Below are 25,631 nucleotides of genomic sequence, written 5' to 3'. Positions count from 1 at the left end.
ATTGGGCTTCTTAGGCTACTGGACACCATTAGCTCCAGAGGGATCGACCGCAGGCCCAGTCCTTGGTGTTCGGTCCCGGAGCCGCGCCGCCGTCCCCCTTACAGAGCCAGAAGCAAGAAGAGGTCCGGAAAAACGGCGGCAGAAGACATCAGTCTTCACCAAGGTAGCGCACAGCACTGCAGCTGTGCGCCATTGCTCCTCATACACACTTCATACTCCGGTCACTGAGGGTGCAGGGCGCTGGGGGGGGGCGCCCTGAGAAGCAATAATAACACCTTGGCTGGCAAAAACTCCACAATATATAGTCCCAGAGGCTATATATGTGGAAAATACCCCTGCCAGAATATGGAAAAAAGCGAGAGAATAGTCCGCGGAAAAGGGGCGGAGCTATCTCACAGCACACTGGCGCCATTTCTCCTTCACAGATCCGCTGGAAGGAAGCTCCCTGGCTCTCACCTGCAGTCTACACTACAGAACAGGGTAAAAACAGAGAGGGGGGGCACTAAGTTTAGGCGCAGTATATATTATATAGAAAAAGCAGCTATAGGGGACATAACTCAGTTAGTCCCTGCATTATATAGCGCTCTGGTGTGTGCTGGCATACTCTCACTCTGTCCCCCCAAAGGGCTTTTGTGGGTCCTGTCCTCATTCGGAGCATTCCTTGTGTGTGTGCGGTGTGTCGGTACGGCTGTGTCGACATGTTTGATGAGGATAATGATGTGGAGGCGGAGCAGATGCCTTTAGAAGGGATGTCGCCCCCTGCGGGGCAGACACCTGAGTGGATGGGCTTATGGAAAGTAATGAGTGCACGTATAGACTCCTTACATAAGAAAATTGACGACATGCCAAATGTGGGACAGCCGACTTCTCAGCTCGTGCCTGCCCAGGCGTCGCATGGGTCGTCAGGGGCTCTAAAACGCCCGCTACCTCAAGCAGACCCAGATGTCGACACTGATACTGACACCAGTGTCGACGACGATGAGTCTAACCTGATGCCCACTAAGGCCATTCACTGCATGATTGAGGCAATGAAAGAGGTGTTACACATTTCTGATATAACTACAGGTACCACTAAAAAGGGTATTATGTTTGGAGAGAAAAAACTACCCGTAGTTTTTCCCCCATCAGATGAATTAAATGAAGTGTGTGAAGAAGCGTGGGTTTTCCCTGATAAAAAATTGGTAATTCCTAAGAAGGTACTAATGGCGTTCCCTTTCCCGCCAGAGGATAGGTCACGTTGGGAAACACCCCCTAGAGTGGATAAAGCGCTCACACGTTTGTCTAAAAAGGTGGCACTACCGTCTCCGGATACGGCCGCCCTCAAGGAACCTGCTGATAGAAAGCAGGAGGCGATCCTGAAGTCTGTATATACACACACAGGCATTATACTTAGGCCAGCTATTGCGTCAGCTTGGATGTGCAGTGCTGCCGCTGCGTGGTCAGATAAACTGTCAGAAAATATTGACACATTAGACAGAGACACGATCCTGTTAACCATAGACCATATAAAAGACTCAGTCTTATATATGAGAGATGCACAGAGGGAAATCTGCCGACTGGCATCTAAAGTAAGTGCATTGTCCATTTCTGCTAGGAGAGGCTTATGGACTCGCCAGTGGACAGGAGATGCAGATTCAAAAAAGCACATGGAAGTGTTGCCATATAAGGGTGAGGAATTATTTGGGGATGGTCTCTCGGACCTAGTTTCCACAGCAACGTCTGGGAAGTCAGCATTTTTACCCAATGTCCCCTCACAGCCTAAGAAGGCGCCGTTTTATCAGGTTCAGTCCTTTCGGACCCAGAAAAACAGGCGTGGAAAAGGCGGGTCCTTTCTGTCCAGAGGCAGAGGTAGGGGAAAAAGGCTGCAACAAACAGCAGGTTCCCAGGAGCAAAAGTCCTCCCCCGCTTCTTCTTCCAAGTCCGCCGCATGACGGTGGGGCTCCACAGGCGGAGCCAAGTACGGTGGGGGGTCGCCTCAAAAATTTCAGCGATCAGTGGGCTCGCTCACAGGTGGATCCCTGGATCCTGCAAATAGTATCTCAGGGGTACAAGCTGGAATTTGAGGCGTCCCCACCCCACCGGTTCCTAAAATCTGCCTTGCCGATTGCTCCCTCAGACAGGGAGGCGGTGCTAGCGGCAATTCACAAGCTGTATTCCCAGCAGGTGATAATCAAGGTACCCCTACTTCAACAAGGCCGGGGTATTATTCCACACTATTTGTGGTACCGAAACCGGACGGTTCGGTGAGACCCATTTTAAATTTGAAATCCTTGAACACGTACATAAAGAAATTCAAGTTCAAGATGGAATCGCTCAGGGCGGTTATTGCAAGCCTGGACGAGGGGGATTACATGGTATCCCTGGACATCAAGGATGCTTACTTGCATGTCCCCATTTACCATCCTCACCAGGAGTACCTCAGATTTGTGGTACAGGATTGCCATTACCAATTCCAGACGCTGCCGTTTGGACTGTCCACGGCACCGAGGGTATTTACCAAGGTTATGGCGGAAATGATGATACTCCTTCGAAGAAAGGGAGTTTTAATTATCCCGTACTTGGACGATCTCCTAATAAAAGCGAGGTCCAAGGAACAGTTGTTGGTGGGAGTAGCACTATCTCAGGAGGTGCTGCACCAGCACGGCTGGATTCTGAATATCCCAAAGTCACAGCTGGTTCCGACGACACGGCTACTGTTCCTGGGTATGATTCTGGATACAGTCCAGAAGAAAGTGTTTCTCCCGGAGGAGAAAGCCAGGGAGTTGTCATCTCTAGTCAGAGACCTCCTGAAACCAAAACAGGTATCAGTGCATCGCTGCACACGGGTCCTGGGAAAGATGGTGGCTTCTTACGAAGGAATTCCCTTCGGCAGGTTCCATGCCAGAATCTTTCAGTGGGACCTGTTGGACCAGTGGTCCGGATCGCATCTTCAGATGCATCGCTTAATAACCCTGTCTCCAAGAACCAGAGTGTCTCTACTGTGGTGGCTGCAGAGTGCCCATCTTCTAGAGGGCCGCAGGTTCGGAATACAGGACTGGGTCCTGGTGACCACGGATGCCAGCCTTCGAGGCTGGGGGGCAGTCATACAGGGAAGAAACTTCCAAGGACTATGGTCGAGTCAGGAGACTTCCCTTCACATAAATATTCTGGAACTAAGGGCCATCTACAATGCCCTAAGTCAAGCAAGATCCCTGCTCCTACACCAGCCGGTGCTGATCCAGTCAGACAACATCACGGCAGTCGCCCATGTAAATCGACAGGGCGGCACAAGAAGCAGGATGGCGATGGCAGAAGCCACAAGAATTCTCCGATGGGCGGAGAATCATGTACTAGCACTGTCAGCAGTGTTCATTCCGGGAGTGGACAACTGGGAAGCAGACTTCCTCAGCAGACACGACCTCCACCCGGGAGAGTGGGGACTTCACCCAGAAGTCTTCCAGATGCTGGTAAACCGTTGGGAAAAACCACAGGTGGACATGATGGCGTCCCATCTCAACAAAAAGTTAAAAAGATATTGCGCCAGGTCAAGGGACCCTCAGGCGATAGCTGTGGACGCTCTAGTGACACCGTGGGTGTACCAGTCGGTTTATGTGTTCCCTCCTCTGCCTCTCATTCCAAAGGTATTGAGAATAATAAGAAAGCGAGGAGTAAACACAATTCTCGTGGTTCCGGATTGGCCAAGACGAGCGTGGTACCCGGAACTTCAAGAGATGCTCTCAGAGGACCCGTGGCCTCTACCGCTCAGACAGGACCTGATACAGCAGGGGCCTCGTCTGTTCCAAGACTTACCGCGGCTGCGTTTGACGGCATGGCGGTTGAACACCGGATCCTAAAGGAAAAGGGTATTCCGGAAGAAGTCATTCCTACGCTTATTAAGGCCAGGAAAGATGTTACGGCAACGCATTATCACCGCATATGGCAAAAATATGTTGCATGGTGCGAGGTCAATAAGGCCCCAACAGAGGAATTTCAACTAGGTCGATTTCTGCATTTCCTGCAAGCAGGAGTGGATATGGGCCTAAAACTAGGCTCCATTAAAGTACAGATCTCGGCTCTGTCGATTTTCTTTCAAAAAGAACTAGCTTCAGTACCTGAAGTTCAGACATTTGTGAAAGGAGTGCTGCATATTCAGCCCCCGTTTGTGCCTCCTGTGGCACCTTGGGATCTCAACGTGATGTTGAGTTTCTTAAAATCACATTGGTTTGAGCCACTAAAAACCGTGGATCTGAAATATCTCACGTGGAAAGTGGTCATGTTATTAGCCTTGGCTTCAGCCAGGCGAGTGTCAGAATTGGCGGCTTTATCATGTAAAAGCCCTTATCTGATTTTCCATATGGATAGGGCAGAGTTGAGGACTCGTCCCCAATTTCTCCCTAAGGTGGTGTCAGCGTTTCACCTGAACCAGCCTATTGTGGTACCGGCGGCTACTAGTGAATTGGAGGACTCCAAGTTGCTAGACGTTATCAGGGCCCTAAAAATATATGTTTCCAGGACGGCTGGAGTCAGAAAATCTGACTCGCTGTTTATCCTGTATGCACCCAACAAGCTGGGTGCTCCTGCTTCTAAGCAGTCTATTGCTCGCTGGATTTGTAGTACAATTCAGCTTGCACATTCTGTGGCAGGCATACCACAGCCAAAATCTGTAAATGCCCATTCCACAAGGAAGGTGGGCTCATCTTGGGCGGCTGCCCGAGGGGTCTCGGCTTTACAACTTTGCCGAGCAGCTACTTGGTCAGGGGCAAACACGTTTGCAAAATTCTACAAATTTGATACCCTGGCTGAGGAGGACCTGGAGTTCCCTCATTCGGTGCTACAGAGTCATCCGCACTCTCCCGCCCGTTTGGGAGCTTTGGTATAATCCCCATGGTCCTTACGGAGTTCCCAGCATCCACTAGGACGTCAGAGAAAATAAGAATTTACTCACCGGTAATTCTATTTCTCGTAGTCCGTAGTGGATGCTGGGCGCCCATCCCAAGTGCGGATTGTCTGCAATACTTGTAAATAGTTATTGTTAACTACAGGGTTATTGTTGAGCCATCTGTTGAGAGGCTCAGTTGTTTTCATACTGTCAAACTGGATATAGTATCACGAGTTGTACGGTGTGATTGGTGTGGCTGGTAAGAGTCTTACCCGGGATTCTAAATCCTTCCTTATTATGTCTGCTCGTCCGGGCACAGTGTCCTAACTGAGGCTTTTGGAGGAGGGTCATAGTGGGAGGTGCCAGTGCACACCAGGTAGTCATAAATCTTTCTAGAGTGCCCAGCCTCCTTCGGAGCCCGCTATTCCCCATGGTCCTTACGGAGTTCCCAGCATCCACTACGGACTACGAGAAATAGAATTACCGGTGAGTAAATTCTTATTTTCTCTTACGTCCTAGAGGATGCTGGGGACTCCAAAAGGACCATGGGGTCTATACCAAAGCTCCAGACCGGGCGGGAGAGTGCGGATGACCCTGCAGCACCGATTGAGCAAACATGAGGTCCTCCTCAGCCAGGGTATCAAACTTATAGAATTTAGCAAAAGTGTTTGAACCCGACCACGTAGCTGCTCGGCAAAGTTGAAGTGCCGAGACCCCTCGGGCAGCCGCCCAAGACGAGCCCACCTTCCTAGTAGAATGGGCCTTTACGGACTTCGGCAATGGCAACCCAGCCGAAGAGCGAGCATGCTGAATCGTATTACAAATCCAGCGTGCAATTGTCTGCTTGGAAGCAGGATTTCCAATCTTGTTGGAAGCATACAGGACAAACAGTGTTTCCGTTTTCCTAACAAGAGCCGTTCTGGCGACATAAATTTTTAAAGCTCTTACGACATCAAGAGACTTTGGGACTGCGACAGCCTTCATAGCCACAGGTACCACAATAGGTTGATTTATGTGAAACGAAGAAACCACCTTCGGCAGAAATTGTTGACGAGTCCTCAATTCCGCTCTATCCACATGAAAAATCAAATATGGGCTCTTGTGAGACAGACGCCAAGGCCAAAAGCATGACCACTTTCCAAGTGAGAAACTTTAACTCAACCTTTCGCAAAGGTTCAAACCAGTGAGACATAAGAAACTGTAACACCACTTCAAGATCCCACGGGGCCACGGGTGGCACAAACGGAGGATGGATATGCAGCACTCCCTTCACGAAAGTCTGAACCTCAGGAAGGGCGGCCAATTCCTTTTGAAAGAAAATAGATAAAGCCGAAATCTGCACTTTGATGGAACCCAATTTCAGGCCTGCATCCACGCCTGCCTGCATAAAATGGAGGAAACGACCCACATATTTTCTCCAACTACGGTGATAATGTTTTGCCGTGACCTCCTTTCTAGACTTAAGGAGAGTGGGGATGACTTCCCCGGGAATACCTTTCTGAGCTAGGATTTGGCGTTCAACCTCCACGCCGTCAAACGCAGCCGTGGTAGGTCCGGAAACACGCATGGCCCCTGCAGTAACAGGTCCTCTCTTAGAGGAAGCGGCCAAGGATCTTCTACGAGTAATTCCTGAAGATCCGGATACCAGGCCCTCCGTGGCCAATCTGGAACGACGAGTATTGCCTGAACCCTTGTTCGTCTTATAATCCTCAACACTCTTGGAATGAGAGGAAGTGGAGGGAACACATACACCGACTGAAACGCCCACGGAGTTACCAGGGCGTCCACTGCACTGGCTTGGGGGTCCCTTGACCTGGAACAATACCTCTGAAGCTTCTTGTTGAGGCGAGACGCCATCATGTCTATTTGAGGAATTCCCCAACGCCTTGTCACTTCTGCAAATACCTCTTGATGAAGGGCCCACTCTCCTGGATGGAGATCGTGTCTGCTGAGGAAGTCTGCTTCCCAGTTGTCCACGCCCGGAAGGAAGACTGCTGACAAAGCGCTCACGTGCTGTTCCGCCCAGCGGAGAACTCTTGTGGCCTCCGCCATTGCCACCCTGCTCTTTGTTCCGCCCTGGCGGTTTACGTACGCCACCGCTGTTATGTTGTCCGACTGGAGGATCAAGACAGGGAGACCTTGAAGAAGGTTCTTCGCTTGCAGGAGGCCGTTGTAAATGGCTCTTAACTCGAGAACATTTATGTGGAGACAAGATTCCTGGCTTGACCATTTTCCCTGGAAACTTCTTCCTTGTGTGACTGCACCCCAGCCTCAGAGACTTGCATCTGTGGTCAGTAGGACCCAATCCTAGATTCCGAATCGGCGTCCCTCTAGAAGTTGAGAACCTTGCAGCCACCACAGGAGAGAAATTCTAGTCCTGGAAGATAGACTTATTTTCCGGTGCAGGTGAGACCCGGACCATTTGTTCAGCAGATCCCACTGAAACACCCGGGCATGAAACCTGCCAAACGGAATAACTTCGTAAGCCGGAACCATCTTCCCTAGCACTTGAGTGCATTGATGAATCGACACACTTGCCGGTCTCAGAATCTCCTTGACCATGGTCTGGATTTCCAGAGCTTTTTCCGCCGGAAGAAACACCCTCCGTAGTTCCGTGACTAGAATCATGCCCAAGAAGGGCAGCCGAGTTGTTGGAATCAAGTGAGACTTTGACAAATTTAGAATCCAACCATGATCTTGCAGAACCGTCAGGGAGAGTTCCACATGTCTTAGCAACTGCTCTTTTGATCTCGCCTTTATCAGGAGATCGTCCAAGTACGGGATAATTGTGACCCCCTGCTTGCGTAGGAGTACCATCATTTCCGCCATCACCTTGGTGTAGACCCTCGGGGTCTTGGAAAGCCCAAACGGCAACGTTTGAAATTGGTAATGACAATCCTGCACCGCAAATCTTAGGAAGGCCTGATGAGGAGGATATATCGGGACGTGTAAGTAGGCATCCTTTATGTCGACTGACGCCATAAAATCCCCCCCTTCTAGGCTGGAGATCACAGCTCGAATAGATTCCATCTTGAACTTGAAAGTTTTCAAGTATGGATTGAGGGATTTTAGGTTCAGAAGCGGTCTGACCGAGCCGTCCGGCTTCGGCACGACAAAGAGGCTTGAATAGAACCCTTCCCCTCGTTGGGACGGGGGAACTGGGACAATGACCCTCTGTTGACACAGCTTTTGTATCGCAGCATTTACCACTTCTCTTTCTGGAAGAGAAACTGGCAAGGCCGATTTGAAAAAGCGGCGGGGGGGCATCTCCTGAAACTCCAGTTTGTACTCTTGGGACACTATGTCTAAGACCCAAGGATCCAGGGCCGATTGAAACCAGACCTGACTGAAGATTCGGAGACGGCCCCCCACCAGCACGGACTCCCGCAGGGGAGCCCCAGCGTCATGCGGTGGACTTGGTAGAGGCGGGGGAGGACTTTTGGTCCTGGGCGCCAGACACAGCAGGCGACCTTTTTCCCCTTCCTCTACCCTTTGAAGCGAGGAAGGACGAGCCCTTTCTTTTTTTGTATTTATTAGGCCGAAAGGACTGCATCTGATAATGGGGCGCCTTTTTCTGTTGTGTGGGAACATAAGGAAGAAAAGATGACTTACCCGCAGTAGCGGTAGACACCAGGTCAGCAAGGCCGTCACCAAACAAGACACTACCTTTAAAAGGGAGAGCTTCCATAGCTTTCTTGGAGTCGGCATCAGCATTCCATTCATGAATCCACAGCGCCCTCCTGGCCGAGACCGCCATGGCATTGGCCCTTGATCCCAAGAGGCCAATATCCCTCGCCGCATCCTTTAGGTAATCTGCAGTGTCCTTGATATAACCAAGAGTCAAAAGAATGTTATCCTTATCCTTATCAAAATCCCCCCCTTCTAGGCTGGAGATCACAGTGTATCCATGTCAGAAGCTAAATTATCAGCCCACTTAGCAATAGCACTACTCACCCACGCTGACGCCACAGCAGGCCTGAGTAGTGCACCAGTAGTAACGAAAATGGCCTTCAATGTCGTCTCCTGCTTGCGATCCGCCGGATCCTTGAGGGCAGCCGTGTCAGGAGACGGAAGCGCCACCTTTTTGGACAGTCGGGACAGAGCCTTGTCCACATTGGGAGACGACTCCCATTTCTCCCTGTCGTCAGAGGGGAAAGGATATGCCATAAAAATTCTCTTGGGAATCTGCCACCTTTTGTCAGGCGACTCCCAAGCCTTTTCACAAAGAGCGTTCAGTTCATGAGAGGGGGGAAAAGTCACCTCAGGCTTTTTTCCCATATACAAACAAACCCTCTCATCCGGAACAGCAGGCTCTTCAGAAATATGTAAAACATCTTTAATAGCCACAATCATGTACTGAATACTCATAACCACTTTCGGATGTAAACTGGCTTCATTGAAGTCGACACTGGAATCGGAGTCTGTGTCGGTATCTGTATCTGCCATCTGAGTAAATGAACGTTTTTCTGACCCTGAGGGGGTCTGTACCTGAGACAAAGCGTCCTCCATGGATTTTCTCCATGTTTGTGTCTGAGAATCAGATTTATCTAGCCTCTTAGACAATAATGCCACGTTTGCATTCAATGTACTCAACATATTCACCCAATCAGCAGTCTGCTATGCCGACAGAGTCATTCCCAAATCTTTCTCCGTGCCCCCAGTAACTTCCTCCGGGGAGGAACACTCCGCCTCAGACATGTCAACACGCAGTACCGACACACTCACACTCACACCGGCCAAAAGGGGACAGACCCACAGGGAAGCCTGTAGAGAGAACACAGAGGGAGTATGCCAGCTCACACCCCAGTGCCCATATACTACAAAATAAATAATATATGATGGCTGCGCTGTAAATACATATACATATGCAGCACCAAATTGTCTGTGCCCCCCCCCCCTCCCGTTTTGCTCCCTTGCACTTGTAAGGAGAGTGGAGGTCCGGGCCAGCGTCTCTGCAGCGGCTGTGAAGAGATAAAATGGCGCTGGTAAGCTGTGCGGCTAAGCCCCGCCCCTTCCCGGCGCGCTGTAGTCCCGCTTAAATTTGAATTTTTTTATACTGGCGGGGGTATCGTGCGCGGTGACCGAATATGCCTCTTTTGCCAGTCAAAAGGCCCTCAGTAACTTGCTGCCCAGGGCGCTCCCCCCCCAGCGCCCTGCACCCTGTGAGTGCCGTTGGTGTGTGTGTGGGAGCATGGAGCGCAGCGCGACCACTGCGATGTACCTCCGTCACTGAAGTCTTCTGCCGTCACTGAAGTCTTCTGTTCTTCTCATACTCACCCGGCTTCTGTGAGGGGGGTGACAGCGCGGCTCTGGGAACAAGCAGCTAGGCGCACCAAGTGATCGAACCCTCTGGAGCTAATGGTGTCCAGTAGCCTAAGAAGCAGAGCCCTTAACTAAGAAGAAGTAAGTCTGCTTCTCTCCCCTCACGCTGCAGGGAGCCTGTAGCCAGCAGGTCTCCCTGAAAATAAAAAACCTAACATAAAGTCTTTCCAGAGAAACTCAGTAGAGCTCCCCTAGTGTGTGTCCAGTCTCTCCTGGGCACAGAATCTAACTGAGGTCTGGAGGAGGGGCCTAGAGTGAGGAGCCAGTTCACACCCAGTCAAAGTCTTTTAGTGTGTCCATGTCTCCTGCGGATCCCGTCTATATCCCATGGTCCTTTTGGAGTCCCCGGCATCCTCTAGGACGTAAGAGAAATGAAGATAAAGGCTCATCGGATAGGGGCCAAAACGAACATAGAAAGCGTATTCCATCTATACATGAACACTTGCAGTGTTGGGATTCTCAACAAGCAGAAATTGTCACACTTATTTGTCAGTTTTTCAGATATTATTAACTAGTTACCGGACAGTCAAAATGCCGCTACAACATAACAGTAATGTCAGCGCTTGAATTCCCACTAAAAATATACCACAAATTTAACAGTGATAACAATATTAATCACAATAAACATACAATACAAAGAGCAATCTGGTGGCCCCAGTGGAGTACAGTGAGATAGTAACTTTACCAAAATCAATTTATTTAGCCAGCTGTTTAAATGGGTGTAATATGGTATGCCGGTGGCCGGGCTCCCGGCGACCAGCATACCGACAGCGTGGCGAGCGCAAATGAGCCCCTTGCGGGCACGGTGGTGCGCTACGCGCTCCACGCTATTTTATTCTCCCTCCAGGGGGGTCGTGGACCCCCACGAGGGAGAAAAAGTGTCGGTATGTCGGCTGTCGGGATTCTGGCGCCGGTATACTGTGCGCCGGGATCCCGACAGTCGGCATACTGAAGACCACCCGTTTAAATGTCAATAATTCAAGAGTCCCGTTTTTCATTACTAAGTATACCATTTCTGTGGCAATTGGGTGATCATCAAGTAATTCCTAATCATGCAGTGATTGATCACACAGTAATGAGCTGCCCTTTATGTTCCTGGTAGCTGGCACCAAAAATAGCATTGCTCCCATTCACTGCTTCCAGCCATCACTGATTATCCTGACGAGCACTGATAGAAAGTAACACAAATATTTCTTTACTGAACAGAGCATCAGGTTCAATGCTATAGGCTGTCTTTGCCCATTAAAGAGCATCATCCATTGAAATCAATGGGCAATCACAATGGAATATAAACAAATCTGGTAAACCAGTGAGATTATTATAGGAGCTTTCCATCAGGATTTTGCAAACTGTCAATTACTAGATTTCCTTCACAGGGCAGAGAATAATGATTTTTCTAGGGAGATGTATGCAGAAATGTATAGTGGTGATTTTCTTGGATAGTGGATTAGGTGAATAGCAAATATAATGCTCCCAAAAAATAGATGTGGTTGAAAAATGACCTTTCTGCAGCGGGGTACACTGGGATTCCACAGGGAATACATCGGGGGTGTAGAGTTGGATCTTGATCCGAGGCACCAACAGGCTAAAGCTTTGATTGCTCCCAGGATGCATTGCACTGCCTCCTCTATAACCCCGCCTCCAGGCACTGGAGCTCAGCTCAGTTTGTAAGTTGGTCCCTGCAGAGTAGGTCACTGACAGGTGGGGCTGCGCTAGGCAGCCCTGAAAAGAGCTTTTTGAAGAAGACTTCAAGGGCCGCAGCACTGTTTATGTCATTCTGACATTCTGTGCTGTGACTCCATCGCCTCCCCAGCAGCGCTGCATACTCCCGCAGCCAGATTCCTGGGTACTTGCAGCGGAGGCAAATCGGTCATAAGGCACACCACCGCTGACACTCTCCAGGATCGCGTGGCTGCACATCAGGGAGGAGGTAAGTGGGTTCCCCAGGTGGGACCCGCCGGTAAATCGCAGTCCCAGGAGACTGGCCGCACCGATGGCGTGGACACTGTACTGCACAGGGACCTCACTATGGTGGTCATTCCGAGTTGTTCGCTCGCTAGCTGCTTTTAGCAGCATTGCACACACTAGGCTGCCGCCCTCTGGGAGTGTATCTTAGCATAGCAGAATAGCGAACGAAAGATTAGCAGAACTGCTACTAAATAATTCCTTGCAGTTTCTGAGTAGCTCCAGACCTACTCCTAGATTGCGAGCAGCTCGGTCCGTTTAGTTCCTGGTTTGATGACACAAACACTCCCTGCGTTCGGCCAGCCACTCCCCCGTTTCTCCAGCCACTCCTGTGTTTTTACCTGGCACGCCTGCGTTTTTTAGCACACTCCCGGAAAACGTCCAGTTTCCGCCTAGAAACACCCACTTCCTGTCAATCACACTACGATCACTCGAGCGATGAAAAAAACGTTGCTCGAGCTTGTGCAAATCTCCAAAGTTTTGTGCTAAATTACTAAACGCATGCGCGCTGCGTACCATGCGCATGCGCATTTTCCACCTAATCGCTCCGTTGCGAAAAACAGCAACGAGCGAACAATTCTGAATGACCACCTATATCCACCAGGGCAGGGGGAGCACAGGTCGGATTTACTATAGTCTGTTTTACATAGGCTCCACAGTACCCAGTGGTGAGGCCCAGCATAGGGGATAAGGCGCAGACCTGTAGCCCCTTCCCCAGCTCCGGGCGCCATCTACAGCAGGTGTTCCCGCCCTGGCGCTGCATTTCACTCTCCCTCACTCCCTGACAGAGATTTTGTCGCAGTCTTCACTACTAACTGGGCTGATCTCCGGGACTGCAGGGCTCTGTCTCCTCTGTAAAGCCGCCTGTCTCATCAGCGCTGTGTATTTACAGACACTTAAGTATTCTACATGTCATTTTAGACAGTGTTAGTTAAGAACAAGTGTACTGCTATCTGAATATTTAGTACAAGTATTCTGTGATCTACATCCAGTATGTACTGTGCTTATTATATCTATATTCATACATATTTATATGTAGTTCTACTAGTCCTTAGCAGTTTTATTGTTTATCTGTAATAACTTCTGCATTGTACCTGTGACTGAGTGTGCCTGTAGCTGCTGTGTGGATTTCATCTCCTGCATCACACTTATTGCTATCACTATATTCTGTACCCTGAGGGGATAGGTGATAGATATATATATCCGAAGGCTAAGAGTACCACTTTTCGTTCCTTTCGACCTCCAGGGAAAGCAAAAGGTCAGGCGTACCTGAGACAGGCTCATGCTTCCAAAACCACTAAGTCCATATCTAAGCAGTCCTGGGCCACCCTTCAGCCTGCTTCCAAACAAGACAACCCTGCTGCATGACGGGGCGGGCCTCCCCTAGGCCGACTTCTGCAGTTCGCCCAGACCTGGTTAAAGACCACTTCGGATGCCTGGGTGCGAGAAGTTGTCTCTCACAGGTACACAATCTCTTTCAAGAGACGTCCCCCCTTTTCTGCACGGCGGTTAACCCTTCGGATCCGTTAAAAGCGTAAGCTCTTTACACTTGGTTGCACAATCCCTCCTGGACACGGGAGTAGTAATGCCGGTACCCCTGTCTCAGAGAGGCAGGGGATACTATTCGACCCTCTTTCTAGTTCCGAGGCCAAGTCGGTCCTTCTGGCTTATACTCAACCTCAAATCATTGAACAAGTTTGGGAGAGTATCCAAATTCCGTATGGAAACTCTGCGCTCCATTGTGCTGCCCATAGAACCCGAAGACTATATGGTATCCCTGGACATACAGGATGCTTACCTGCATATACCTATTGCCATGTCACATCAGCAATTTCTGTGGTTTGCTATTTGCAACCTACATTATCAATTCCGGGCCTTGCCTTTTGGATTGATCACGGCCCCTCGGATCTTCACCAAGGTCATGGCCGTAATGACGGCCCTTCTCCGCCGTCAGGGAATCAGAATCCTGCCGTATCTGGACGACTTGCTGATCCTGGTGAACTCCCAAGAGGTTCTCCTCAGTCATCTGGAACTGACGATCCAGTTCCTACAAGCCCACGTGTGGCTCATCAACTGGAAAAAGTCCTCACTGGTCCCTGCTCGGAGCATGATGCACCTGGGGGCACCGCTGGACACACACAGCCAGCGATTGTTTCTGTCCCCAGAGAAAGTCCTGAAACTTCAGGACAGGATCAGATACTTCCTCTCTCGTCGATACACTCGGCGATGCAGGTACTAGGCCTCATGGTGTCGGCATACGACATGGTGGCGTACGCTCAATTTCATTCCCGCCCTCTCCAGAGGTTAATCCTTTCCAAGTGGGACGGCCTGCCTCATCGGATCAGGTCTCAAATGATCTCCTTGACTCCGGAGGTTCGTCTGTCACTGAGCTGGTGTCTACAGGACCAACAGTTGAGCAAGGGCCGTCCCTTCTATATCTCCAACTGGGTCCTCCTTACAACAGACACCAGTCTGCGAGGTTGGGAAGCGGTGTTGGTGCAACACTCTCTCCAGGGTCGGTGGACCAAGGAGGATTCTCTCCTCCCGATAAACATTCTGGAATTGCGGGCAGTGTTCAATGCGTTGACACTGGCCCTGCCTCTGGTACAGAACAGGCCTGTTCAAGTACAATCAGACAACACCACCACGGTGGCGTACATAAATCATCAAGGTGCACTCGAAGCCGCATGGCATTGCTGGAAGTATCAAAAATCCTCCATTGGGCGGAACGCCATCTGCCGGCAAAATCGGCAGTGTTCATTCCCGGAGTCCTCAACTGGGAAGCGGATTTCCTCAGTCATCAGGACGTTCACGCCGGAGAGTGGAGTCTTCATCCGAAAGTCTTTCAACTCCTAGTGGACAAGTGGGGCTTACCAGATGTAGACCTGATGGCGTCTCGACATAATCATAAGGTACCGGTCTTCGGATCAAGGACAAGGGATCCTCAAGCAGCGTTCGTGGACACACTGGCAATTCCATGGAACTATCGGCTGCCATACTTGTTCCTTCCAGTGTCACTACTGCCCAGGATACTATGGAAGTTCAAGCAAGAAAGAGGAATGCTACTTCTAGTCGCTCCAGCGTGGCCCAGACGGCATTGCTTCTCAGACCTGCAGGGTCTATTGATAGAGCGTCCTCTTCTACTTCCTCAACACCCAGACCTCCTCGTTCAGGGCCCTTGTGTCTATCCGGACCTGGCCAGACTGGCTTTGACGGCGTGGCTCTTGAAGCTTCACTCCTGAGTGCCAAGGGATTCTCTGAGGCGGTTATTCAAACTATGCTGAAGGCCCGCAAACCGGCTTCTGCACGGATTTATTACAGGGTCTGCAACTCTTACTTCACATGGTGTGCTGCTAAGAAATATGATGCCTATTCGTTCAGAACTTCCAGGCTTTTGGCTTTTCTGCAACAAGGCCTAGATTTAGGCCTTTGTCTGGCCTCCCTCAAGGTTCATATTTCTTTTTCATCAACTAGGGGTCACTGGAGTACTCTTGGGATATGGACGGTTCCACAGGACCTAGGCACTGAATAAATTAAAATTTGAGACTACTTCTCCCCTCCATATCCCAGAGTACCTCAGTGTTTTTTCGGTGCTCACCGAGCAACAAGGCCTGTGGAGTTTGTCCACAATTATTGGATTTATTTTTGATTTTTCAATGTTCCACATCCCTTCCCCCCTTCCAGAAAGGCGAGGGTCCGGGATAGTGGAAGCTGCTGAAGCAGCTGTGGGTGTCAGACCTCTCTGAAAGAGCTCCCTCACCACCACGCGCAGGACTAAAACCTGCAGTAAAGGCTGGACGGAACTTACAGAAGAAGCCCCGTCATAGCCCTCACCACAGGGTCCAGGTATGTTAAATGGGGCGGTCAGCTCATGCTGCCGCCCCGCTGTGTGGGATACTGTGTGTGTGGCCACCCACCGCTGCCTTCAGCCGCCCGCCGCCGCTTCCAGCGCCGCTGTTTATGCTGGCTCCCCCGCCGCTCTGAGCCGCGCCGGCCACGTTGATTTATGCATAGGCCGCTCCACGGCTCTATGCAGCGCGCTCCCCGGCCCTCGATGCCGCTTCCGGCTCCCTCTCCACCATAGCCCGGCTCCGTGTATAGAGAGCGGTACACGGAGCACCGGGGGGGGGGGGGGGGCACACAAATGAGTTAGTTGTAAAAGGCAGGCTCCATAGCCTAGTGAGTAACTTTGCTGCCACAGTGATGTTCCCTGCACACAGAAATGTTAGGGTCACTGGATAAAATCTCATGTTCAACTCTTGTTAATAAAAGAAAGTATGTTTACTAGAATACAGCAGCGCTGCATATGTATTACAATAGGCTATTAAGTCTTTGTTAAACAGGATACAAGTTATATGTGCAGGTTTGAATGCAACATAAGATGTTTATTAAATCTGCTTACATAATTATAAGTCTGCACTTTGTGTTATACTGTGAGCATGGGGACATATTTAACCATGCTTCCTGTTGTTTTTCCTGTTGTATTTCCAGAATTTCCTGTATTACAGCTCTCCTCCATTGAAGGCGCAGGGGTGTTAAGGGGAATTTGGGATCAGGCATATTGCTGGCGTGCACTGCACTTGGCCAGATATATATTTATAGAGACACCTTAGTGCTATTTACTGAGTCGCGCAAGTTGTCTGTCTTTGTATTTTGTATTGTCTGTCTGCATAATGAGTAAGACACCAGCAAAGACTAAAAAAGCAGTTTCCCTACCATGTCTGTAAGAGTGTATTACATGGGCAAATCTGAATCATGGCTGTGGTCAGCCAAATACTGGGTTTGTTCACTGTTGTAAAGTAAGATGTGTTATACAATTGGTCAGCACATGGTGATTATAAAACAGTATCTGTGGAGCACTGCAAGCATTGTGAGTTCAGGCTCACCTGCAGCAGCTTTGCTTAATTAACTTAGCCACACCACATTGGATACGCCCGATCTCATCTGATCTTGGAAGCTAAGCAGTGTTGGGCCTGGTTAGCCACCTGGGAATACAAGGTGCTGTAGGTATTTTTTAATCTACAGCCACACCACACTGGATACGGGGCCCATTAACTAAGCTGCGGTTAAGCAGCAGACATCTCAGGTTTTTAAGCCTGTGAGTGGTCGCATTTAGTTTCAAGACTTCTAAGAATTATTATACCTCTGAATCAGGATATATCTGGATATATGTATATGGGTATATAATATATATGTGTATATGTATGCATATATGAAATATATTTATAAAGGTCTGAGTATGTGTGAATATACATTGTTGTGTGTGTGTGTGTATATATATATATATATATATATATATGTATGTATAATATTCTGACATTAAAAATTTATTTTGCAATAAGCAAGACTACAGTGGCGCAGTTGGTCGGCACACAGTGCTTATTAAACAGTATCTGTTGAGCACTGCAAACATTGTGAGTTCAGGCCTCACCTCCCCAGATCCCCAGTGGCCTAATTGATAGGACACTGCCCTCCTAAACCAGGGATTGGGGGTTCAGGTCCCATCTGGATTGCAAGTCACTACAGCAACCATTTCATCACCAGAGTTGATGTTTAAGCAGCAGCTTTGCTTATTATTTTTACAGGTGGCTCTGTAGCCAAGTGGTTAGGCTTCCCGCCCACAGTGAACATTGTGATTGCATGGACACTGGTTCAGATCCTGGTTTAACAGGTGTTTAAAAAATAAAATAATAATAATAATATATAAAAAAAAAAACATGGTAGGACACCATTTTTAACGTTACTTCCTGGTTCTTTCCCGGAGGTTGCTGCCCTACAACACTCAGCCTCTGCAGGAGCGGGGTGTTGTTAGGAATTTAATTTATTAATTGTTTTCGACAGCATGACTCTACAGGAAGATTCACTATTGCTGGTAACTACATGCACGGTAATGCAGGTTTATACACACGTTACTTCCGTGGTGTACTTACTGGTCGGGGTACATGATCACTAAGTCTAATGTATAGTCAAACAAGCAGCTTCGCTGCAGAGTCGGTCACACAGTGTGTCGGACAAATACGACTGCACAGACAGACCCTTACCGGTCCTCTTTGGGGGGGAATGCAGGCGCATGTACTGCCTGAGAGAAAAAAATAAATTTCTTACTGTTTCAGCTAGATTGTTGCGGTCGATTCGCCGCCAGCCCTCGTAGCACCAGGCCAGTACGTCAGGTTCTCAGCGAAGGCTGAACAATTTCCAATGAGAGACAATTGCAATTATTGGGCGTTTAACTACCTATCGGAGTGTACCCTACACCGCAGTAGGGCTGTTGCTTCGCCCTGCTTTGGTAAGGGTTTGAGGTAACAAGGCTGTAGTGGCAGGGGACTCCAGTTCAGGTTTGCCCTAAATAAATACCACCTTACACTTCTTGCTGCCTACAGCTTCTGTGGACGTTGGCAGTTGGTTCTTGCGTTTTCAGCTTCGCTAGTGGCGCACAACGTCCACTTTGGCTACGTTCCTAACAGGCGGAGTCGGATTCCAAACGAGAATAGATCGCAGACCAAGTGGGGGGGGGAAATCTGATTTCCTACCATTGTCTACGCGAATTCCTGAATGATTCCGTCTCAACGACTTCAATTCCTAGGTATGATTCTCGATACGGTAAATCAAAGAATTTACCTACCCGAACAGAAAGTACAGGTCATTCGTCATCTGGTACAATTAGTGCTCAAGCCACGCACAGTCTCGGTTCATTTGTGCATTCGCCTATTAGACACAATGGTGGCGGCTTTCGAAGCACTTCAGTTCGGAAGACTTCACTCACGTCCACTGGATGTGCTCGCACAGTAGTCGGGCTCGCATCTGCAGATTCACCACAGGGTGAGGTGGTCTCCAAGGGCCAGGGTGTCTCTACTCTGGTGGCTCAAAGTACAGAATCTAACCGCAGGGAAACGGTTCGGCGCCTGGAATTGGATAATTCTCACGGCGGACGCGAGTCTCAGAGGTTGGGGAGCTGTAGTTCAAAATTTTCAGCTCCAGGGTCTCTGGGCGGATCACAAAAGATTGCTGTCTATAAATGTCCTGGAACTCCGGGCAATTTACAATGCGCTACGACAAGCAGTGCACATGCTGCAGGCTCAGGCTGTTCAGGTGCAGTCAGACAATGCGACGGTGGTCGCATACATCAACAAACAAGGAGGAACGAAAAGCCGCATGGCAATGCGGGAAGTAGCTCGAGTCCTCAATTGGGCCGAGGTGATTTTGTCGGCAGTTTTCATTCCGGGAGTGGACAACTGGGAGGCGGATTATCTCAGCTGTCGGGATTTTCATCCATGAATGTGCATTAAATCCAGAAATGTTTCACATGCTGGTCCAGAAGTAGGGTTACCCGCAAGTGGACCTGATGGCATCTCGCCACAATTATCAAACGCCCCAGTACGTGTCCAGAACGAGAGATTCAAAGGCAGTGGCGGTGGATGCTCTCACAATCACGTGGCCATACAGTCTCGTGTATCTGTTTCCACCGTTTCCGCTGCTCCCTCTGTTGCTAAAACGGATCAAAAGAGAGTCCGTCACAGTCATACTAGTGGCGCCTCATTGGCCTCGGAGAGCTTGGTTTTCGGATCTCCGCGGTCTACTCACGGACGTTCCTTGGCCGCTCCCACTATGTCCGGACCTGTTACAACAGGGTCCGTTTCTTTTCTCCGATTTAGGCTGCGTTTGACGGAGTGGCTGTTGAGACAGCCCTCTTAAAAAGAGAGGGCATTCCAGAATAGGTTATACCAACCATGTTACGAGCTAGGAAGCCGGTTACGGCAGCTCATTATTACAGAATTTGGCATGCCTATATAGGTTGGTGTGAAGCTCGGAAGTTTCCGACATCATCTTTCAAGTTATCCCGTCTTTTGTGATGTCTACAGATGGGGTTAGATGGAGGTCTGCGTTTATCCACACTAAAGGTGCAGATATCTGCGTTGTCAATTTATTTTCAAAGAAGATTGGCTCTATTGCCGTCGGTACACACCTTTATGCAGGGTGTCCTCAAAGTACAGCCTCCATTTCACTCCACTTACTGCGCCATGGGACTTGAATCTGGTTTTAGATTTCTTATAGTCTTTTTATTTGGAACCCTTACAACAAGTGGATATTAAGTTTCTCACTTGGAAAACTATTTCTCCCCTAGCCTTAGCTTCGGCAGGACGGGTTTCAGATTTGGGTGCCTTGTCATGCAAGCCACCGTATTTAGTGTTTCATAATGACAGAGCGGAACTTTGGACGAATCCCGCTTTCCTACCAAAAGTAGTGTCCTCTTTTCACATCAATCAACCAATAGTAGTTCCTGTGTTAACAGGAGATTCTGGAATCTTGGCATTACGCGTTGATATATTCCGAACGTCTACAGTTCCTAAGACGGATACGTTGTTATCCTCTATGATGCGGCCAAGATGGGTTGGCCACCTTCTAAGAAGACCTTATCCAGATGGATAAAACTGACCATACGTCAGGCTTACCTTCATGCTAGGTTACAGCCGCCTACATCAGTAACAGCTCATTCCACACGTTCTCCAGGAACGTCATGGGCAGCTGGTCGTGGAGTTTCTACGACACAGCTTTGCAGTGCGGCTACATGGTCTTCAGTGCACACGTTTGTGCGCTTTTACAAGTTTGATACTTTTGCGGCATCAGCATCTAGCTTTGGCCGTCTAGTGTTACAGGTGCCAAACAGCTCTCCCGCCCACGGGGGAAACTTTGGTACGTCCCAAGAGTACTCCAGTGACCCCTAGTGGATGAAAAAGAAAATAGGATTTTGGTACTTACCAGGTAAATCCTTTTCTTTGAATCCATAGGGGGCACTGGACGCCCACCCAGAGCAGTTTTACCTGGCTTGTGGTAAGTTCAGGGGATCTTATGGTATCACACTCTCACCGACTGGTTCAAATTAGCAAGTTTATCGGGTTGGTGTCAACTGTTAGTTGTCAGTAACGTTATGTGTCAACTTTATTGTTGTCCGTTTGTTATATGTAATTCTCCATTGTCAACCTCTATAGCTCCTGTTCGGCTCAGTAAAAAAACACTGAGGTACTCTGGGATATGGAGGGGAGAAGTAGTCTCAAATTTTAATTTATTCAGTGCCTAGTTCCTGTGAAACCGTCCATATCCCAAGAGTACTCCAGTGCCCCCTATGGATTCAAAGAAAAGGATTTACCTGGTAAGTACCAAAATCCTATTTTCTGCCTTGTCGGTGTGGTTTCAGAGGAAAATTGCGTCTATTCCTGACGTTCATACTTACACTCAGGATGTTTTACGGATTCGGCCTCCCTATGTCCCTACTGTGGCTCCATGGGATCTGTCTGTTGTCTTAAATGCCCTACAAGAGTCTCCATTTGAACCTCTTGAGTCTGTGGATCTTTAAATGCCTTACGCTTAAGGTCGCGTTTTTACTGGCTATTGCCTCTGCTAGGTGTCGGACTTAGGCGCTTTGTCCTGTCGTCCACCCTTTCTGATTTTTCACCATGACCGGGCAGTTCTTAGAACTCGCCCCGGATATCTACCTAAGGTGGTGTCATCTTTCCATCTTAACCAAGAGATTGTGGTTCCGGCTTTTATCTCTTCTGGTTTGTCCTACAAAAAGCGGTGAATGCTCTCCGTAGTTATGTGGAGAGGACTGCCTCTATCAGGAGGTCGGATACCCTTTTTGTACTTTTTGGTTTTCACAAATGTGGCTGGCCTGCGAATAAGCAAACCTTGGCCAGATGGATTAGAAAGGTGATTGCACAAGCTTATGCGTGGGCTGGACTCCCAGCTCCTGCTGCTATCAAAGCCCATTCTACTCTTGTCTGTTGGACCTTCTTGGGCGGCCCACCGAGGCGTGTCTGCTGAACAATTGTGCAAGGCGGCTACGTGGTCTTCAGTGAAGGCGTTCATTAGGTTTTATGCCTTTGATACTTCCGCCTCCCAGGATGCTTCCTTTGGATGCCGGGTTCTTGTGCCCGCCACGGTGCGTCCCCTCCCAAAAGGAACTGCTTTAGGACATCCCCGATGTATTCCCTGTGGAATGCCAGTGTACCCTGCTGCAGAAAAGGAGATTTATGGTAGACTTACCATGGTTAGATCTCTTTCTGCGAGATACACTGGATTCCACAGGGCGCCCACCCTGACGCACTTAGCTTCTTTGGATTTGTATGGCATTAGCCGCTGGCCCCTTCTCCTGTCGGGAGAATATGGTTCTATGTGACTAACATCTACCGTCTCTCTTACCTGCTACTGCATTGGACCGGTGAACGAAACTGAGCTCCAGTGCCTGGAGGCGGTGCAGTGCATCCTGGGAACAGTCAAAGCTTTAGCCTGTTGGTGCCTCGGATCAAGATCCAACTCTACACCCCCGATGTATTCCCTGTGGAATCCAGTGTACCTCGCAGAAAGAGATTTAACCATGGTAAGTCTACCATAAATCTCCTTTTCACAAATCTTCCTCTTAAGTCTTTTCATCTCATAGAAAGTTTACTTCTGTCATTTCATGTGGCTTGTCTAACAGCCAGCTCTTCTCTCAGAGGCAGCTGTACTAAGATAAAGACTTAGAGAGATAAAGCCCCAGCCAATCAGTTACATACTGTCATTTTTCAAACACAGCCTGTAACGTGGCAGTAAGGAGCTGATGGGCTGGTGCTTTATATCTCCACTTTATCATGTTCAAGATTTAGCAGATCTGCCCTTATCCTCTTCACTCTTCCAGCAGGATCACATGATCACATGCATAGTTAAGCAAAAAAAAAAAAAAAGATAAAACAAACTCGCATTGCTAACATTATTAGTTTTGTTAAAAGCATTCCTAACCTATATTGGAAATGTCTTCTCGCAGTAGTTGTAGACCTAATTGGTGAAGGATGCCTAATGTTTTTTTTTTAATTTACTCTTTTTATGACAGACAAGGACATCGATCTAGAATCACCACTAGGATTTGCTTCACTTACGTCCTCTCCGGATGTTTTAAGTGGAGATCCACCTGGTTTTGAAAGTAATCAGCAGACAGGATATAGACTGAGAAGGCAGAGCCCATCTTTGAGGAATGTCAATGATGGATCTCTCCATCTATGGGAAGAAGACTCTATTAGTGGAACGTGCCAGCAGGAGGACACAGACTTTACATCTGTACTTATCAAGGAAGATTCTATCTCTTGTAATGATAATTTCGAAGACACTGACATTTACGTACCCATGGAACACAAGTCTGATAATGTTAAGGAGGAAAAACCCATTGACAGATATTTGTACAAAGGCGCAGAGCTTATGCAGCCAAAAGATGCATCAGGTGATGCTCGGAAGCCTAGGAAAAAGAATGGCTATGCGCGCAGAAAGAGGAACCGCTTCTCTATCATGGACTGTCCCGCCTGTGGCAAGTCATTTTGCAATAAGGCAGCTTTTAAGTCACACCACCGAATACCCGGCTCTGAGAAGACCTACTGTTGTTGCGTGTGTGGCAAATGTTTCAAGGACCAACCGGGTCTCTCCAGACACCTGAAAATCCACATCGGGATAAAACCGTTCTCTTGCTCGGAATGCGGGAAACGGTTTTACAAAAACTGCCGCTTGATCAGCCACCAAAGGACCCACACGGGCGAGAAGCCGTTCTCCTGCGCTGAGTGCGGCAAACGCTTTGCCAATAAGACCAGCGTATCTACACACCAGAGATTTCACACCGGGGAGAAACCCTACTCCTGCTCCGTGTGTGGGAAATGTTTTACGCAGGGTTCGAACCTGGTCGTGCACATTAGGACTCACACCGGGGAGAAACCCTACTCCTGCTCCGAGTGCGGGAAGTGCTTCTCCTATCGGCCACAACTCCTCAAACACCAAATGACGCACACCGGAGAGAGACCGTTTTCTTGTGCTGATTGTGGAAAGCGTTTTGCCCGCAAAACGCACCTGGTCAGGCATCGAAGGATTCATACCGGGGAAAAGCCGTTCACCTGTCTGGTGTGCGGGAAACTTTTCACCAATAAGGAAAATCTTATCACGCATCAGAGGGTTCACACCAGGGAAAAGCCCTTTCCGTGCAATGAGTGTGGGAAAAGCTTCACGTTTAATTCCCACCTTACAGTGCACCAGAGGATCCACACCGGAGAGAAGCCGTTTCCCTGCTCCGTCTGTGGCCGGGGATTTATAGAGCGGTCTCACCTGAAAATACATATGAGGATTCACACTGGGGAGCGTCCATATGCCTGTACCGAATGTGAGAAGAGCTTCTCCCGTAATTCACACCTTGCAGTACATCTGAAGTCTCACGCCAGAGATAGAATGTTCTCCTGCCCTGAATGTCAGCAGGGATTTAGGTTCAAGGGTCATTTAAAAAGACACATGAAAGTTCACAAGTAGAAGAATGAACTGGCTGCTCAGATAATGGAATGATAATGTATAAGTTAAATGACTTTGCAGTAAGATAAGGACTTCTTACCATCAAAAAGACCTAACTCTGCCAGGTCCAGCTTCTCAGCAACAAGTTCCCAGGATCTGGAGCTCATAGGCCAGCCTATAACTAGACCTTATGGGTGGAGAATGCCTAGTGGCCGTTACTTTAGATGCAAGACTGCCTGCAGATCCTGATGAACTCTTATTAAATGTTCGGTACCTAGGCGCTGTCTAGTACTAGTAAAAAGGTCTTGAACTGACCATTTAGTATGTACCATCTTTAACTGAATAGCCTCACACCCTTTTTATTTTATTTAATATTATTATTTAATATCATTATTTGTACTGTTACTATGAGTAAACATTGACCTATCTATTGATATTCCAGTCATCAGCTTTTGGTCTTTCCTGTTTATTTCATTTTTAATTTAACAATTTTTATTATGCACTAAAATGGAAAATCAATGAGCAAAATAGATCTAAATTCATGTAGCTTCTGTATTACAGCTCATACGTCCTAGAGGATGCTGGGGTCACTTCAAGAACCATGGGGTATAGACGGGATCCGCAGGAGACATGGGCACTTTAAGACTTTCAAATGGTGTGACCTGGCTCCTCCCTCTATGCCCCTCCTCCAGACTCCAGTTTTAGAATTGTGCCCAGGCAGACTGGATGCACTCTGAGGAGCTCTACTGAGTTTCTCTGAAAAGACTTTGTTAGGTTTTTTATTTTCAGGGGGGCTGCTGGCAACAGTCTCCCTGCTTTGTGGGACTTATGGGAGAGAAGTCAGACCTACTTCTAGTGAGTTTAAAGCTCTGCTTCTTTGGCTGCAGCACACCATTAGCTCCTGAGGGTTTGGAACACTAGGTACTCCCCCTTGCAGAGCCAGAAGTCAGAAGACAGTGAGTAGAAAAAGAAAAGAAGACTTCAGTGACGGCTTTTGAGGTACCGCACAGCGATCGCGCTGCGCGCCAAGCTCCCACACACAGCGGCACTGTAGGGTGCAGGGCGCGGGGGCGCCCTGGGCAGCATATAAATCCTCATATGTGACTGGAAAAGATTGGTATGAGTGACCCCCGCCAGTATAAATATAATGAAAAATAGCGGGGCGGGGCTTATCTCTCATAGCTCTCATCAGCGC

General features: G+C 48.7%; 1 protein-coding gene across 1 annotated transcript in view; it reads left to right on the top strand.

Annotated features, from left to right (window-relative positions):
- Window positions 1-24,884, top strand: part of LOC135054899 (gastrula zinc finger protein XlCGF57.1-like) — a 52,467-nt gene extending 27,583 nt beyond the window's left edge. Inside the window, exon 5 of the mRNA XM_063958357.1 lies at window positions 23,010-24,884. Coding sequence (XP_063814427.1) covers window positions 23,010-24,457 — 1,448 coding nt within the window. The 3' untranslated portion in view covers window positions 24,458-24,884. The remainder of the gene's footprint in view (window positions 1-23,009) is intronic.
- Window positions 24,885-25,631: the final 747 nt, after the last annotated feature.

The sequence above is a fragment of the Pseudophryne corroboree genome, chromosome 3, assembly GCF_028390025.1.
Source record: "Pseudophryne corroboree isolate aPseCor3 chromosome 3, aPseCor3.hap2, whole genome shotgun sequence".
In the NCBI taxonomy this organism is placed as follows: domain Eukaryota; kingdom Metazoa; phylum Chordata; class Amphibia; order Anura; family Myobatrachidae; genus Pseudophryne; species Pseudophryne corroboree.
Note: the sequence above shows the minus strand (reverse complement) of the source record. Positions and strands in the feature narration are given on the sequence as shown.